At 39.4% G+C, this 18,716-nt stretch overlaps 2 protein-coding genes across 4 annotated transcripts in view; both read right to left on the bottom strand.

The window, feature by feature from the left end:
• Positions 1-7,100, bottom strand: part of XG (Xg glycoprotein (Xg blood group)) — a 28,190-nt gene extending 21,090 nt beyond the window's left edge. For all 3 annotated transcript variants that reach the window (XM_048493629.1, XM_048493630.1, XM_048493627.1), the window contains exon 1: positions 6,783-7,100. In XM_048493629.1, the coding sequence (XP_048349586.1) occupies positions 6,783-6,840 (58 nt within the window). In that variant the 5' untranslated portion in view covers positions 6,841-7,100. The remainder of the gene's footprint in view (positions 1-6,782) is intronic.
• A 5,889-nt stretch (positions 7,101-12,989) lies between these two features.
• Positions 12,990-18,716, bottom strand: part of CD99 (CD99 molecule (Xg blood group)) — a 37,646-nt gene continuing 31,919 nt past the window's right edge. Inside the window, exons 7-9 of the mRNA XM_048495543.1 lie at positions 16,331-16,438; positions 15,865-15,918; positions 12,990-13,977 (exon numbers count right to left, since the gene is read on the bottom strand). Coding sequence (XP_048351500.1) covers positions 13,949-13,977; positions 15,865-15,918; positions 16,331-16,438 — 191 coding nt within the window. The 3' untranslated portion in view covers positions 12,990-13,948. The remainder of the gene's footprint in view (positions 13,978-15,864; positions 15,919-16,330; positions 16,439-18,716) is intronic.

Below are 18,716 nucleotides of genomic sequence, written 5' to 3' on the forward strand. Positions count from 1 at the left end.
TGTTGCTTTGATTAGCATTGTCCTGCCTTAATGAGCATTATGTTGTGAGTATATAATATTTAAAAACTATTTAAAAATCATATGCTGAGTTCTTGCTTCATGTTTCTGGATGCTGTGGAAAAAGCATGCCTTGACCTGGATAGCCCAGGCCAGCCTGATCTTGTCAGATCTAGATAAGCAAGGTTGGCCCTGGCAAGTATTTGAATGGGCAACCTCCAAGGAATACCAAGGTCATGATGCGGAGGCAGGCAATGGCAAATCACCTCTGAAAATATCTTGCCTTGAAAATCCTAGGTGGTCACCGTAAGTCAGCAGTGACTTGATGGCAAAAAAAAAATGGTAGGAACATGAACATTCACATGAAGTCAGTAATCCATGTAAAATATTTCTTTTTCATTTTTTTCTCACATGAAAAAACAAATACATATACAGACACCAACAACAGCAACAAAAAAACCTAATTACATATACCCCATTACACACCCTACAATGACTTCCAGGTGTAAACGTGCCCCCCGCCCCTTCAGAGGGGTGCCGGTGTAAGCCTGTACTGATCCCACCTCCTGAATTATGTGGCAAATCTTTCTTCCACAGTTCCTCCCACTTTTCCATCTGTATATTTCTACGAACATTTCTATCCAATTTCATCATAACATACTTAACCACCTCATCTTCAGTAGCATCTTAGTAATTGGTTTACTGTAATTTGCTATAAACCTATATTTTGATCGTATCCAAAGAAGACTCCTTTTAACTTAATGATCACAAAGGTCTTTATGCATTTTATCTTTATCCCTTTCCTCTTATCCATTATTTCCCACAAATATCCATGCCATACAAATCTCCTGTCAAAACCTTCCAGATCCAAGCAGAGGCGTAGCTGGGCCAAACTGTGCCTGGTGCACATTTTATATTTTACACACACACACCCCGCGGTGCCCCCCTTACCACACTTATCTTAGTTCCTTTCCTTTTTCAGGCTGCAAATGGCCTGTTCTCAGTAAAAACGGCCTGATGGGAACTATACTTCCCAGGAAACCTTGTGAGCCCCTGTAGTTCTTCAGGCCATTTTTACTGTGAACAGGCCTTTTGCAGCCTGAAAAAGTTCTCAAAAAGGAAAGGAACTTAGGTAAGTGTGGGAATGGGGGGGGTGCCGCGGGGTGGGGGGGGGGAGGGAGAAGGGTCTGGGGGCGATTAATGAAAATCAAAATATGAGATGTTAAGTGTAGGTTTGCTCACCTATTGGATAGTTTTGAGCAAACTAGTATCTCCTGCCTTAACCTATGTCCAAAGATTGTTGTAAAAATTAGTGATATAACAAACTAAAACCTGACTGTGTCCCCATAGAACATAGGAACAGTAATATTAGATCATACCAAAGTTCCTATTTCATACATCAATTACATGCTGTAAATAAGCCTACAAGGATGGCAAAAAGATCAACGCTGCTGCTCTGTTGCCTCCATTTCAGAGGCAGCAGGGAACGTGTTGGTCTCTACACTGTTTATAGGCCCTCCAGAAGCAGTCTGGTTGATGTGATATAGCATTACTAATGTTGTGCTTTTGTAAGGGCTATGTGCTTTTGAATGGAGAGAAGAGACATCTGAGACAAAGGAGGTTGAAGGGTAAAGAACACAGTATCCAATAGCTTAATGAAAGGAGACAGAATTCACAATAAAACCAGAAGAAAGGGGTCAGTTGGAGGATATACAGAAAGGAGACATGGGGAAGATGGTTGAAGAAAGAAGGAAGCTGGGAAAAGAATGGAAAAGTAAATAAAAGAGAGAAATCTATTGGTCTATTCTGTTGATAGAGAAGGCAGAAGAAGTATGAAGTCATGGAGAAGCAGGCAAGGGCAATATGCATAGTGGAAACAGGCTAATTTTACTGTGAAGATCAGTCAGACAACTCTATGGCTACAGATCTTTAGTGAATTAGGAAGTGTGAAAGGTAGGATCAATAATGAAATAATAAGAAATAATGAAATCATCATATATTTTTCTTTCTAGTACTGTATTCAATTTGTAGTCCATCTATTACAGAGTTATTCAAGAAAATGAGCCATTACAGATGACAAAATACCTTGTCTCTTTATATGTTTTTAGAACAACATAATTGAACTTTTGGTGATAATAGAAGAGCAGCAGTAGAAAATTGATTAATGCGCAGTCTTATACATACACACATTCAGGCTTCCTTTTAGCATTGTTGCTGACCCAGAACCAGACACTTTCGAAAAATCCCACTAAAATTAAAAGGTATGTACATTTTCCAAAAATGTTAGAGCCTATCAGGATAGACAGTTTTGATGCAGAAAAACCACCAAGACTTTTCTTAACCATTTCTATTTCAGGACAATTTCTTCTGAATTGGTATTCAGAATTCAGTGCTCAATGTCAGATCTTCCCATGTGACAGAAATGGGTATCTCCCAAATGTTGACAAACTTGTATTTGCAATTATTCTTCTAAGCTTTGTTAATGACTGATGCCTAAGAACAGGCAAGATGTTATGTGGAAAATCAATGTTTTCTGGGAGGGGTATAGGATAACCCGCCACAGCACAACGCACATATGGTAAAAGCATAATTCCCCAATTGTGGAAAAAAAATGTGCTAAGATTGAAAATACTGAACCAAGGTCTTAATATGTAACTGTGACATGTCATAATACCATAAACATTACCAACACTAACACAACAATAATCCATCATGTTTACATATCTTTAATTCTGCCTCTGAATCTGCCTATTGAAATTCTAACACTAGGTCTGTATACCAAGCTTGTTTGATTGCTGAAACAATATATAAAGTACCTCAGGGCCTGCTCCAATGTCAACACAAATTACACTAAAGGAGACAGATGATACCTGAAGACTTAGCCAACCACGAGAACAGATCAGTAAACAGAACCTTTTTTCTATTAAAAACAATTCCCTGTGGAACCCCTTTCTACGATTGAAATAGTGATGTGTTACTTATATTTGTATGAGGATGCTCTGAAAAAAAATGATAAACAAGGAAAGGACTTGTGGGGTGGGGTGGGGGGTCACTTCATTTTTCTGTACAGGCTTTCCGCCACAGTGCCAGTGTGGTGTAGTGGTTAAGAGCAGGTAGACTGTGATCTGGAGAACCAGGTTTGCTTCCCCACACTTTGTCCACATGAAGCTTGCTGGGTGACCTTGGGCTAATCATAGTTCTCTCAGAACTCCCTCAGCCCCACCTACTTTACAAGGTGTCTATTGTGGGATGAGGAAGGGAAGGAGTTTGTAAGCCACTTTGAGACTCTTACGGTTGAGAAAAGCAGGGTATTAAACCAAACTCTTCTCCTTTTTCCTTTCTCCTGGCAGTCCCCATAAACTCTCCCCCCCCCCACTTCCTTCTCTGCTTCCCACCCACCAATCAACCTTGTTTAATCTGCCCTCCCAGTTTTCAGCTTTATGATTTATTTACTTCATTTATGCTCCACCATTCTGTCCCAATGAGGGTGCAATACAGTTTACAGCATTCTCTCCTTTGCTTTATCCTTCAACAATCCTGTGCGGTAGATCAGGCTGAGAGACAATGAGATATGGTAATTGGTCAAGTTTCCACTGCAGAGTATGAGTTTGGATGTGGACCTCCCAGATGCTAGTCTGACACTCTGGCCACTCCACTCCACTGGCTCTGTGTACTTTTTCTTTCCTTCCTCCCGTCAGCTGTTCCCTGCACAAAGTCTGCCCAAGTTGCCAAAGTCATGTGGTAGAAAGTTTTTCAGGTGAGTTTTGTGTGGTGGCTGCTGTCAGGCCTAGACAAGTCCTGCAGGTTGTGTGGAGGCTGCCACTGAACCCAGATAAGTTGGGTGGCATAAAGTTGTCTGGTAGCTACTCCGGACCTGGGTCAGTCATACAAATTGCATAGCACCAATGGTTGCTGGCCAGTGCTGATGTGTCCTCCATCTAGGAGAGGGAACAGGAGTAGACTGGGAGATCAAAATACGGTAGCTCTGGAAAGGAGTCTTCCCCTTCTATCAGCTGACAGAAACCAAGTGTTTCAGGCTGGCAACATTGTTGTAGCTGCCAAGCAATCCCCACAATGGCCTCTGAGATTTCCTTTCTCAAAGACACAAGAACATTTCTCAATTTAATGAAAAGTTCTCAATTTCATTGAAAGAGCTGTCTTGTCTGTTCATGACTGGAGGTAAGTATCCTCAGAAAACACCATATTGAGAATTAGATAAATTGATAATTTAAATTGTGTTCTAAAGAGTCATTGTTCTAGAAATCTGGTAGGGTGGTTTCTTTCTAATGGCAAACAGGCAGGGAAACTTTGAAGCATTAAAAAGCAGATCATCATTCAGTTCTTCTGGATAGTCACACATAGGCCCTTTCCGCACGGGCCAAAAACGGCAGCCTGGGGACAGCAAAAATGCCGTCCCTCAGGCCGTCCTCAAAAACCCCCGTTTAAAGGGTGGTTTCTGAGTGAACAGCGTGTTCTCGGCGGCGCGGTGCGAGCAGCACCGCCAGGAACACGCTGTTTCCCCCGTCCCTCTCTTACTTACCTCGTCGCCGTCGTCGCCCTGCTGTCCTCCTAAGCCCCGCCCATGCTGTCCTCCAACCCCTGGAGGTTGGAGGGCAGCGTGGGCTTAGGCAGAATTCTTGCCGGTGTGAGGGCGCCTGGAGGCCCGTGCGGAAAGGGCCATAGTCAAAGTAGAAAGGAAAGCTGTTATGCCAGTTTAAGTAAAAGTGTCAGGCAAGGCTACTTAAACGCTACTGTCATTTTCCCTCAAAGTAGTCATCTGGTGAGCATTTTCATCTTAAACAAAGTTGTTCTATGCACTTATTATGTTTAGTGGGTTCTGATAACTCACCCATTGACTGATACAGATCCTCTGAAGAAAGTTTATGTAAACTATCCTTCCTATTAGCTGTGTCATCTTTTATTTTTTATTTTTATCTTGCTGTGTCATCTTTTATTTTTATCTATCATAGCTGAGCCGATTAGCACCAATAGCAGGTATTTACTTCTTTGTCAACTGCAGTATGCACAAAGCATTTCATTTACACTAAATTGAGTGACTACCTTGAGGCATCAGTTCAGTCATGGAGGAAATGTTCCTTCCAACACTGAACTGATGCCTCGGACCAGAACCACAGGGCTAGTATGGTTTCAGAGAAGTACGGCAGGAATACTCCTTGGTGTGATATGATATACTAGCCCCAAAGCTCATTGCAGGGGAGATGCAATGAACCCTAGCAAGGGGTGTGGGAGTAAGCATTTCTCCCTGCAATGGCCTTTCTTAGATTCTTAGATTAGATTCTTAGATTAGTCTTCATAGATTTTTAGATTAATGTAATGCCTATAAATAATATTATTTTTCCAAAAAAAGAATCCCTTTCCCCCTCGTAATATTTGACAAAACATGTGATCCAGTCAAACTTGACAGCTTTTCATATAACAAAAGAAGAATTCACTAAATGACTGACACTATAGCATAAAGAAGAGTGTTTATTCAAGTATGGCAAAGAAGGATAATCGGCACAGACTCATTAAACCTGGTATGTGGAATTTCTTGTTTGGGAAAACATGCTGGGAGTTGGCTCTTGAGGCATTTAATCTCCACATACCCAGGCAGTCTGGTATATGGAGTAGCAAGTTTTATATATGCTCCTTGCAAAAGTGATACATACAGTGTATATTGGCAGTATTTTACTACTGGTTTCCATGAAAGAATAATAGAATTTCATCTTGGTTCCTTTATGTACCTGGATGTTGTTTCACAATTTGACTTCTAAAAAACCCCTAACACAGGAAAATTCCTTTTTATTCACTGAAAAAGTGACAATTAGTTGGTTTTATTGTGTAGTGTTAGTTTCAGCCAAAACAAATATGAAAAATAGTTTCTGTAACGACCAAAATTCCAACATACACAAAAACTGTATAAACTATGTGAAAAAGCTGTGTACATAAAGTAGCCAGTTGTACAGGAAGCAGTTCAGAACCCAGTGGATGCATGGAGCACCCTTAGCAGGCTAGAGCAGACACCCATGATTCCTTTCTCTTATACGTCTGGTAATGGAACAGCTGAAGCTATGCCTGGAGCCTGGTGTCCTGGATAATCTCCTTTTTGTAGAATTCCAATTTTTATTATTTATTATTTTAGAGAACAGAGCAAGATATAAAAACCTACCACATAAAAAAATGAAATTAAACTCCACCATATTCTTTTAACTCACCTGAATCATATTGTTTTGATTTAAAATGTAAGATGGCTCCCCTTCATAAGACTTTACTTATTTGACAAGAATTCTGGAGCTTACACCTATTTAAGAAGGCTGAAGTTGCTATGTGGAGGAAGGGAATGACAACCCCCCTCTGCTGTTCTCTTGCCTGGAACCCATCGATAAGGTCACCATGGCTTGGTAGTGACTCAACAGCATCTTTTTCTTTAACTAGCTTTATGAACTCTATTTATACTGTTCTGTTTTTAACAGTTAGCAACCTTGGTGGGCCTGATCGGGCGTAAAAGTGGGACACGCATTTTGTAAATAAATAGTAAATAAATAGTAATCTCAGAGTATCTCTGACCATGCATCAGGTTCACCTCAGTACTGAGTAACAGCCTGCTCACAAATATCTGGAACCAGAGAGCAAGGCTTTGTACCAAGCCTGAGTCAGCTACCTTTCATTTTAGAACTCAAACTTTGAAAACGGTGACACAAATCATTAAAAAAATCATTACAATAGGATTAAACTTTTCAATTAATCCCACAACCCACCATGAACAGTGTTCAATAGCTTCTTACCTGACACATGGAGCAGAAAACAACCTGCACACAAAAGAGCCACAGTTAACTTCACCATGATGCCGTCTTTCACTCTCTCAGAGACTTTGTCTGACAAAGGTGTTTAAACCACTGCTGATTCTTTCCAAGCGTCAGTTTTAATAAAATGACTAAGCAGGTAACACTATAATTTCTCATTCAACCACATGCTATGTCCAGTCTGCGATTGTTTGAAGAATCCATATCATTCAAACAAGAAAAGATTTGATGAGGAAAGTCAAAATCCAGTAACAAATTTTCCGAGATAGACCTTTGGCTCTGTCACAAAACACCCACACATTCACATATTCCTTATTAACCTATCAGCAAAAGGCATGTAGGTTAAGAAAAGGGGAGGGCAAAACTGTTTGCATCACTGCCAGGAAAAAAAAAATCCACCAATACGTCTTCTAACCCATTTATCCTCCCACACAGAAGACACCCTGCAGCCATTCAAAATAATTATCTTATGACTACCAAGTCAAGTTGGGTGTGGCATAAACTTGCTTTACCTTAATCCACAACAGATTTCTTTCCATCTGTGTGATGTAGAGCTACCTGAGAGCTATTGTACACATCTTTACTGGTTGGAGACTAAGGACCTGTTGTGGAGTTCTTATTGGATTTCCTGTCTGGAATTAAAAAAGACAGGGTGTCTAACGTTTGTACAGACTAACAACTGCCAAACCTGCCCTCAGCGGAGATCTGTAGGTTGTGTAATGCAATATAAACTTTTCTTAAAATTCAAAAGTTAACTCAAATGCTAGTTAACTACAACTTTTCTCTAGATCAGTTGTTTTCTGTATTAGGCATGGATCAGTGCTACCTTTTAAAATGGAAGGTCTAAAAATGATGCATTCCAAAGAAAGTAGATTTTTGTGCAGAGTTCTTGTGAGCTGTTACATTACAGAGGGGAGAGGAAGTATACCCTGAGTGAGTTGAGGCAGTGTCTTTTGAGGAGTTGCTTTCAGCTTGAACTGGTGAGGCTTCTAAGACATAGACATTTTGTAAGAGTGAATGAGATAGTCCACGTGGAGGAGAAGTTTGCATTCTGGAGCAGACATGGCATTCCTTCAAATATTTAAACATAGCTATATGTTTCCCCGTTAACCTTTGCTTCTCCAAACTAAACATCCCCAGCTCCCTAAGCCTCTCTTCGTAGGGCATGGACTCCAGACCTTTTACCATTTTGGTTGCCCTGCTCTGGACACGTTCCAACGTATCAATATCCTTCTTGAATTGTGGTGCCCAAAACTGAACACAGTACTAGGTGAGGTCTGATCAATGCAGAGTAGAGTGGTACAATTACTTCCCTGAATCTACACACTATACTTTTATTGATGCATCCCAGAATTGCATTAGCTTTCTTGGCTGCCGCATCACACTGCTGACTCATGTTCAGTTTGTGGTCTACTTAGACTCCCAGGTGTCACCCATCCTATATTTGTGCATTTCATTTTTTCTACCTAAGTGTAGAATCTTACAATTATCTTTGTTGAAATTCATTTTGTTAGTTTTGGCCCAGCTCCCTAATTTGTCCAGATGAATCCTGCCCGTCCTCCAGGGTATTAGCGCCCCCTCCTAATTTGGTACCATCTGCAAATTTGATTATGCCCTCTATTTCATTATCCAAGTCATTGATAAAAATATTGAATAGCACTGGGCCCAGGACAGAACCCTATGGCACTCCACTACTCACTTCTCTCCAGGATGGAAGTGGCTTTAACTAGAGAAGCAAGAAAGATTACATATTGCCCAACTGCGAGGCCAACGTAGATCACTTCTGGACAGCAACAGTGAGGACAAGTGAGGCTGATGCATGCCACCTGGCTTGGAATGTTAGAACAGCCTAATTAGCAACAACCGGCTCTGCTGTCCTAGCAAGACAATGGCCTATTTAAGCAATTAGATCTGGCTGTTGTGGGAGCAATTAGTCACCACTACCCTGAGTACTGGCCATGTTTTTATGTTGTACTTGGGATTCCTGGTATCTTGCCTTCTTGGACTGACCCTCACAATTTGGACTGCCCTCTTCTGCATCGACACCTTGGACTCTGACATAACTGTGCTTGACTTTGTACTACCTTACTGACTATGCTTCATGCCTCTGGACCTTGTTACGTGCCTGCTTCAGGACCCCCACATCACATGCTGACTGATGTTTTCCTGGGAGAAAACCACAAATGGCAAGCTAAGATCCATGCAGGCACGAGTGGATACCTGAGTGCCCTGCCATCAGGTGGTGAGAGCCAGCCTGGAGCCCCCTAGCTTGACATACAGTTAAATGACCCCCATTCTCAAGACCCCTTATAGGGACCCCCAAATTGGGTAGATAGGTCCAAAGGCATGGTATCTCCCATGTGTGGCAAAAGCTGCTCTGAGTGAATGGTGGGTCTGGGCGTTGGCCCGGCTAAATAACTGAGGGGGTGGTTGTCCAACTCTGTGGCCACACCTCTCACGTGTGCCAAGCAGGCACCAGCCTTCAGCCCCTGCAGCCACACAACCCTGCACTATTCCTACCCACCCCACAGCCTCACCCTCGGCCCCATAAACGCAATGATCCCCGGGGAGCAGCTTCTTTTCTGAATATTAATCAGTTGATGCTCTAGGTTATTGTGTACCATTTTCCATGTTTAAACCAAGTTACATTCAGGCTTGAGTCAAGGGAAACTGCCCCCAAGTACTGCCATGCATTACTTTTTAACTATCCTCCTCTCATAACAGGCACTAATCTAGAACTGTCCTGCTGCTGGGAAGTAGGCATTGCGGTTGCTGCAAACTCTTAAATTGGGAGACCTGGCAGCCCTATTTAGGCTGGCTAATGATGTGGATGAGAATTTCTTCCTGCAGTAAGTGACGTGATTCTTCAGTATAAGCAATTAGAGAGCATAATACCTTAATTCTGTGCCTGACAGACATGTTTTGCACCATGCTATCCTGTCTTTGTGGTGTTCTCTTTTTTAAAGATTATATATCGGTACATATTCAGCATTGCATATTCTTCTATAAACTTCACTGGCTCAGAATTCCTTTCTCCATACCTCCCTTTTTTGGGTTCTTTCCTGTCCATTGTTTTTATGGCCCATTTTTATGCTGTTTATATCAGCTGATTTTAGCTGCAGCATAGCATTTGAACCACTATGAACTGGGATGATAAACTGAATTGTGAAGCATACTAAGCAGTCATTATGGGAAGTGACTGTGTCCAAGTGGACTTGGAAAGTTCTAAACTTATGGTATGTTGAAAGTCCAGAAGTTTTTATTGAATGTGAAATTTTATAAGTTGACAGCAGTTCATTTTTATGACAAATACATTAAGAGTCAAGCGGATTTTTTTTCTATGTAGTGTGCATTTTTCATATAACAAATATGGTTGATAGGATATAGCATCGATATTGTATGAATTGCTGATAAAACAGGAAACAAGTACAGCTTATGGAATAAACAATCAATATAACTGTAGATCAATATAATCAGAATTAGACCCTAAGGTGAGAAGAAATGAAAGGCCATAGATTTGGAAGAATAAAAGAAACAGAATACAGGGCAAAACTCTGTCAGACTGATTGTATGATGAGGTTACATCTACCCAGACAAGATTGTGTATCTGAGCCCTAAACAGGGCAAGCTTACAGCTGTTACACCCTTTTTCACTTCAGTGGACTTAGAAGAAAGTAACTTGTTTAGGAGGGCACAGTAACACTTAAGCTGGCAAAGATTCTGCCCACAAGTTAATTACACACTTGTAGTCCAGCCTGTCACAATCTCACTGTATAAGCAAATATTTTATTTAGCATTCTAAGAATTTGAGACCTGACTTTTGTTTTGCCGTGTCAAACTTGCATTCCCAGCCATAAGTGCTAAAATCACCTAGTAGGCAGCATTTGGTGAAGTCACAGAAACTACAAAAAAACAAAACAACCCACCACACCCGTATAACTCACAACCCACTGACTGTACTTCAAATCCTTTTCTAATGCATTTCATTTCAGATAGTCTGTAGTTGAAAAATATTTTTAAAACATTCAAACAAAAAATAGGGTTTTAAAATATTGGTTTATTTAAAAAAAAGAAAATCACAATTCTTTCTTGATTACCAGTTCTCAGAAGTTGTCACAATCCAAAGATCCATAGCTTCATTTGAAAGTATAACCATCCAAACAGCTATTAATCTATAAGCTGTTTTAGCAAAAAACAGTACACATGAAATACCAGTGGGATGAGTGTAGACAATGTCTGTGATTAGCTTAGTGCTAGTCATCTCAACCATAAGCAGGTTTATAGAAAAGTAAATTCCATGGAGTTTAAATATCACCTGTCCTTCCTCCAAAAAATTCAGCATGGCATTCATGATCACCTTTTCTTATTCTTAGCCACTTACACGTAGGATTTCTTATTGCTTCCATGACAGTGTACAAGTGAATGTGTTTTGGACTAGTTCTGCTTCATAATAAGGACATGATAACAACTTCAGAATCAATGGAATTCGAGTATTCAGTTTAAAAAAAGTTAAGGCATTGCTCTTGGTTAACAAATTGAATTTCACAATTAAAAACAAAACATTACCACAAAACAAAAGCTCTTTGCCATCAGCCAGCTTGTAAACTTTGCTTCATGCTAAAATAATATTAATGGAGTCACAACACCAGAATCCTATGCACCATCATTCTCAGTCTAACCCCTTTGAAATTAATGGGCTGTCTGAGTAACTCTGCATAGGATCACACTGTAAGACACATATTTAGAGTGGAACTTAGATACTAGGTCACTTTATAATGTGATAGCCAAATGGTATTTGGTTTACTGTACTGATAAATTATTGGAAAGAGAAAACAGAAGAAAAGAATAAAGGTTTCAGTACCTTGATTCTTTACCTTTGTTTGCTGTTATGGTGTGACCCTGGCTTCTTCCTGACTTTTTAAAATGTGTTTTTAAAGATTTTTTCAGGTTGTAGGTTTCTAAGATTTTTAACCGAAAATGTTTTAAAATTACTCTAAATGAACTGTCTTTTTACATAGATTTTATGACTTGTTTTTATTCTATGAGTGTATTTTCCCTGATTATAATGGATCCCCTGATGAAGACACAGGTGAAACATGTCAGGATCAGGAATTAACAATAGAGGAATTATTCAACACCTTGATTATTTTCTTTGGCTTGCTTCTAGTGGGTGTGGCCCTAACTTCTTCCTGATCATTAAAAATGGGGAAATTATACATTTGTCACATGTAGCCTTTTCTCTTTTAAAAAAATTGCCACCCAATATTAGTTTTCTCCCAAAGAATGCACATATAGAAATTTTAATCATATTCTAGAATTTGTTCAATTTAAATTGCATAGCTAATGCTAAATTTCAAAGTATAAAAGCAGGCATACTTTTAAGCACAATTTCACCCAGTGAAAATAGTCCACTATATTACTCTCAGTTACCATTTCAAAGTATTCCTCCTCATTAAACAAACCAATATGGAGCACTCACTCACACTATTCTGGTCAATTGTTGGCTAGTAATTACTTATCCTAAACAATTCTTTAGGATGAATCATATAAGGCACCTGCGACTGGGCATAAAAGTTCTATTACAGAAATAATATTTTTGAACAAATAGTTAATAAAACTAAAAAGTCATAAGAATATCAAATTTGGGGGAAATACAAAACAGAGTTGGCAGATCACTTGTGAATAATGAGGCACATCCTATAGCAGAGGCACAAGATGTCAGACAGTTCCAAGGAAGGACTGCATGCACCAAATGAATTTTGGTATTCCCACATGATACAGCCTCAGGAGCAGTGGCTGCTTGAGTCTTTAGTTTGTTCTTAATTTGCCACTGTGAATAGCTGGGAAGGGAGAGGAGAAGCAGCATTTTAGGTGAGATGCATACATTTCATTCTGAATTATTATATTTGCATTCTACGTGCAACAAATACCACACAAGATTATTAAGAAAAAATCTTTTCAGAGTGATTAGTATTGAGGCAATATGAAATGAATAGAAGAAGAAGAAGAAGAGGAGGAGGAGGAGGAGTTGGATTTATATCCCCCCTTTCTCTCCTGTAAGGAGACTCAGAGAGGCTTAAAAACTCCTTACCCTTCCCCCCTCACAACAAACACCCTGTGAGGTAGGTGGGGCTGAGAGAGTTCAGAAGAACTGTGACTAGCCCAAGGTCACTCAGCTGGCGTGTGTTGGAATGTACAGGCTAATCTGAATTCCCCAGATAAGACTCCACAGCTCAGGCGGCAGAGAAGGAATCAAACCCGGTTCCTCCAGATCAGAGTACACCTGCTCTTAACCACTACGCCACTGCTTCTCCACTTTCTATGTATTGTATAGGAAGACAAAAGTCCATGGCTTTAAAACCAGAAGGTGGTTTACTGACTTTATGCAGATCAAACACCTAGATTTAAAAACCCATTCCCATTCTATCAGCCTCTACTATGACCAAGAAACAGAACCTGGAATTTGGCCATGCAAAGTTGGATTGATTTCCAATGAACGGGGTTTATTTGGACATCTGGGGACAAGGAAAAAGTTCCTCTTTCATCTTGAAATGACATTTCCAAGCATTTTGACCAATGGGGAAAAGTAAAGCAATGCACTTGAGGACACCAACATTGTAGAGAGCACTTGGGTGGATCAGACTTTACTGACAAGAGGATCTTACTCTACCAGGGATGCAATGTGTTTCTGTGCAGGGTGCCTGCAGACACACACTACATCACTAAGAGTCCTTGCAACATATACAGCACAATCCAATGTGAGTTAGTCCAACCTAAGCTCATTGAAACAGACTGGAATAACTCCATATAGGATTGTATTCACTAGACCTGTCAAATGATGGCAAGAGAAAAATCAAAAGACAACTTAAAATCACCTCACCTTTACATGAGAGATGACTTCTAACAAAAGTCAGCTGTTTCAACAAAAAGGTTTTAAAGCCACTTATCAGCAACACTGTTGCTTCAGAGTTTGCCACAGGTGACACAAGTATTTTGATTTATTAAAGCATTCTGCTGCTTCTCAAAAACATTTCAACACAATTATTTAGTCTCTTTGACAGCTTTGTGTTTTGCTGTTGGCACGATGTGGTACTTGTCAGGGAACATGTGTATCTATCCAGTTTTGCTGGTCTTTTCTTTAAATTCCATTATGATTTCTGCAGAAGAGTGCGTTGAACTAAAGAAGGAAATAGAGATTATTAAACATGTCAACATAAATATTAGTAGAGGTGTCAAATATACAGATTATATATATTTCTTACAACTTGACTCTAAACAAGATTATTCAAGTTTTGTTGAGTTCAGTGAAAGTTATTTCTCAGCATGCTGGGAAAAATAAAAACTTGTTGCCCTAGATGTCTGAAATCCCAGAGTATCAGATAGCTAAATGACACTGGGTAAGATGATTTACCCCATGGGGAAACATCAGTAAAAGCTCAGATCACAGAGTTTGCAGGTATCATTTTAAGCAGAATTACACCCAGTGGGTTGGATCCTATATAACTCCATGCAAAGAAGGGTAAATGAGCAGCATGAGAAAAGAGTTTAAAAGTGGAGGTACAAAGTGAAAATCATGCCCCTTCCTCTTTGTATATGGTGTTTTTTAAAATGAAACCCATGGACTGCTTGTGTCCAGGATTGCTCTGTTGAATCCTGATCATCCTAAACTCAAGAATTCTTAAGGGTTAACATTGCCCTACACTATGGAAATGGAACAAACTAAGAAAACCCTCTCATGAACATAAAAAAGGAGATTTTTTTGCATTGTTCTGTCTTTTATAGGAAGCTTCTTTATTGCATAAAAAACTATGCAAGCCAAGTTATCGGTAATCTTTCTTGCCTCAAGCTTCCTTTTACACAGAATCTGCTCTGTCCAAATTCTGTTAACGTTGCCCTTGTACCAATTCCAACAGCTTTATTTTATTAGTCTAATCCATGGTCCAACAATTAGAAGGTTGCTGTCAGATTTCTAGCCCATTCCAGTACAACCAACAACTAATTACAATTGATAATTTTTCCCAATCAAGCTTTTATTGTCCCAGCCTTTACATGTAATCTTTACATTAGTTAATAACCCATATCCATCATATACATTTATATTTCATTATTTATTGTCCTAATTATTCAATGCAATGTATTACTTAAGTTTTTTTCTTCTAAATCTATGAATTACCACTCAAGTAGGCTTTGCGGTTTTGATCGTGCACCAACATATAAAAGAACAAATAAAATGGACAGCTTTCAGTGTTATCTAATTCTGTATTATGTATTATATATGCCCAAAGCTTATGCATGCATATACATACATATGACTTTATCCACAACCAGAGTCCTTTTGGTATCAAGATTTTTTTTCAAGAGGGTAGGAGCTCTTAGAATGTTTGTATATATTAATTTGATTATGCATTTTAATTATATTTACTGCGATTTAACTGAATATGTTAAGTCGTTTTCTTGTGTGTGTGTGTGTGTGTGCTATTGGTGGTTTTAGGCGGTAAACCACTTTGGAAGCATGACAGAAAATGAGACTCAAGTTTGAGCACTTCCACAGAAGTCTCTTCTCCTTAGAATGCATCTATGTACAAGTAGTACAGCGTGAAAGGATTCACACTTAAATGGGGGGGAAAACAATACTGTTCTATATGGTTATAAAGGTAGAAAATAAAACTGGTACCAAAATCAGCTACACATTATGAATGAACTCCTATTATATGAGTAGAAGATAACACAGATCTGATTAAAGTTTCTTAATTTTTTCTTCATATTGACTTCTGTGGGAGAAAGTAAATACAAGCAATTGTTAAACTAATGTGTTGTACCTTCCAAGAGCTCAAAATGTCCCATAACAAGATAATAAAATTGCTAGTATGAAAAAAAATTGTGGGGATTCTTAATGGCCTGAAGACACATAATGTAATTCTCTGCTGAAGTGAAACAGGCCTAGCCCTTTATGGCGCTGTTATGGAAGTCTCCCTAGAAACCTAATCTGATTCTTCCTTGAAGGAATCACAAGCAACCAAAATAAGGTTTCCCTTTTTTCATTTTTATGAACAGCTTTCCTTACCTGGTGGCTCACTATGTGCTCCTTGTTGGCTTTCCATATTGACATTCTCTTGATCTACAAACATAAACAAAGTTAAGATACCTATCACATATGTTTCATGGATACATACAAACACAGTGCCAAATTGTAAGTCCCCAGCTAGGTTAGGAAGTACAATGAATACAGTATTTAAGAGGAGATTATTCAACTGGGGTTTTTCCCCACCTTAATTGTCATACGGGAAGGGAATGTGTCATACTATAGGCTGATCTCATCAGATCATGGAAGCTAATCAGGATCAGTACTTGGATGGGGAAACCTCTAAGGAAGATTCTGCACAGGAAGGCAATGAAAGCCCTCACTGCTTTCGCCATAGGTCTATTGTAACTTGACAGCACTTATATACTTGGCACATTAACAACTGGGTTAAGCAAGGCATTATAGAAACCATCTCAAGGTCACACACACACACAAAAGATAAACTCACCACTTGCTTTAAAGCAAAGCTTCTTCTTCTGGTAAGCTATGAAGCTTGACACAGCCCCAACCACGGCCACAACTACTGAGCTAATAATGCCAGCTAGCATTCCACCTTCTGTGAAAATAACATTTCCCTCCATTAGAAAGTTGATTTAACCTAATATTAATGTGAGTTCAACTTGCACTAATCATGTAGAAACTTGGGAGTAATGATCAGAAACAACAAATACGTATGATAATCCAAAGCATACCTTAATCATAATTAAATTATACTCTGTTCAAGAGGCTTTATTCCCAAGTGCACATAGAATTGCAGTCTTGATATTAACTTCCACAGAAAGACAAATTTAAGCATATCACAACATTGGAAATAATTTTTTACACAGCCTATCGAACAGGCAAGGAAGGTCCAACTCCCCAGGACTCAGGCCCACTCCGCATGGGCCAAAAAACATGGGCTTAGAACGGGGAATAAACCCATGGGGGGGGGGGCAGATCCCGCCCCTAAAACAAGTTTGCCCTGTGTTATTTTACCCAAACTATTTTTTAAAGAATCACACTATTTACGAGTCTTTTGAAAAATCCCAGGTTGCAGCTGCTTGCGAGCGAACAGCCGGACAGGAGGCGCTTCATTTGCCTCCATTTTCCTTTTTTGAAAAAATTTCACAGCTTGCATCTGCATAGTCACACAGGTGCAAATAGTCATACAGTGAGATGTCAGCATGGCTGTGGGTGTTAATTTGTGCATGCCTCCATAGCTACGCATAGGTGGGGAGTAAATTTTTAAAAAGAGACACGTCTCCGTGCGAATGCACGACAGCAACCCGGATTGTTTCTGTAGGCTCCAATTGCAGCCTGCATGGATGCATGTGAACGTGAAAGCAGGAAAGTGGGTTACTTTATCCCAATTGCAACCTGCTAACGGCTTTAGCTGTGTTGCAGCACCATTTCTAATGTAGCCTAACTTTTCCATTGGAAGTTTGAAGCATGGTTTCCAAAATCCATGTTATTTATTTCTAGAATCCTTGCTTGTAAGAAAAGCCACAGTAATTTGACAATTGCTTTAGCCTGCCTCTCTACAAATCATGTGCCTTCTGCCTACCCTCTCCTGTTATGATCCAAAGTGCCCCAGAAATGCTTCTCTTGAGGGATGGAGGGTCCTGAGGACTTGCTTAGGGCAACAGAAGTCTGCTGGTGGAGGGGGGAAATTAATAAAAGATTTCACGCTTTCATTAGTAGAAATTTTAGACAGGAATCAGGTGGGTTGTTACACTATTCCCTGATTTTTTAAAACAAGAGATTTCAAATTAGCATAAGGTGAGAATTACAAGCACTTTGCCACATCCCAACAGAGAACTGAGAGTGGAAGAAGGCAGCATAAGTCACCACAACTTAGGAAGAGCTAAAAGAGAAATAAAAGGAAGGTGAAGTTACTAAACATTTTTAGATATAATCTATCATTAATACACTTTTAATAGTCCATCTTCCTTATTTAAACATGCTGATGTGCATGTAACAACTTTTTTTCTGCAGAGGTTTAAATGTATCACTACTACAGTGCTATAGCAGAGAGAAGAAACATTCAAATTGTCATTGTTTTCCCCTTTTAGCTTTCAATCTCTTTGTACACAGGTATGTCCTTCCCAGTCGCCAAACAGGACGTGGTATGGTGCTGCCTAATTATGCCAACAAGAATGTGGCTTAGAGCAAAAAGAAACAAGACTGTATTATTTTGGTTTTTTTCAAATGAAGCAATTTGGGTAAGCTTTAATATTGATGGCTTTTAGCAGTTTACAGGAAATGCCCTGGGTTGACTTGATTCTGAGGTAATTCCTACACAGGTGAGATTCCTTGAACACACTTAACCAAAAGAATTCTAGAACACTGGATAGCTCCTTCCAAAGCCTGTGCTCCTTTCAGGCATTTCTGGAATGGCTGCTTATTTAGTACTCTTGGACAAATTCTTCCTGGCCTCTGTTCGTACTTGAAAAAGCAGACAGGTGGCAAGATCCACTATTAGGCTACACTCTTTACAGTATAATCCTAAACAGAAATAAATCCCACTGAGTTCAATACGACTTACTCTCAAGTATGCTTAAGATTTCAAACTTGGTATTTGAACAAGCTGTTCTGAATAGTTTTATGGCATGCATAGTTGAAAGGCAATAAACCAAACTACACTCAAGTTTTTGTTTAAAAAAACAATTTAACTGTCTCACAGAACATCACAAAATGCCATAGAAAGGATTTATTTTTAAAGAAAAAAATAAAGATATATACACATAGAATTGTACCTAGTAGATTTTCAGTGACTTACTGACAAGTCCAGACAAATAAATACTACAGGGGTGTACCCAAGCTGAAGACTTTGCAGTAACTAATTCAATTAACAT

The sequence above is a fragment of the Sphaerodactylus townsendi genome, linkage group LG04 (assembly GCF_021028975.2).
Source record: "Sphaerodactylus townsendi isolate TG3544 linkage group LG04, MPM_Stown_v2.3, whole genome shotgun sequence".
NCBI classification, from domain to species: Eukaryota; Metazoa; Chordata; class Lepidosauria; order Squamata; family Sphaerodactylidae; genus Sphaerodactylus; species Sphaerodactylus townsendi.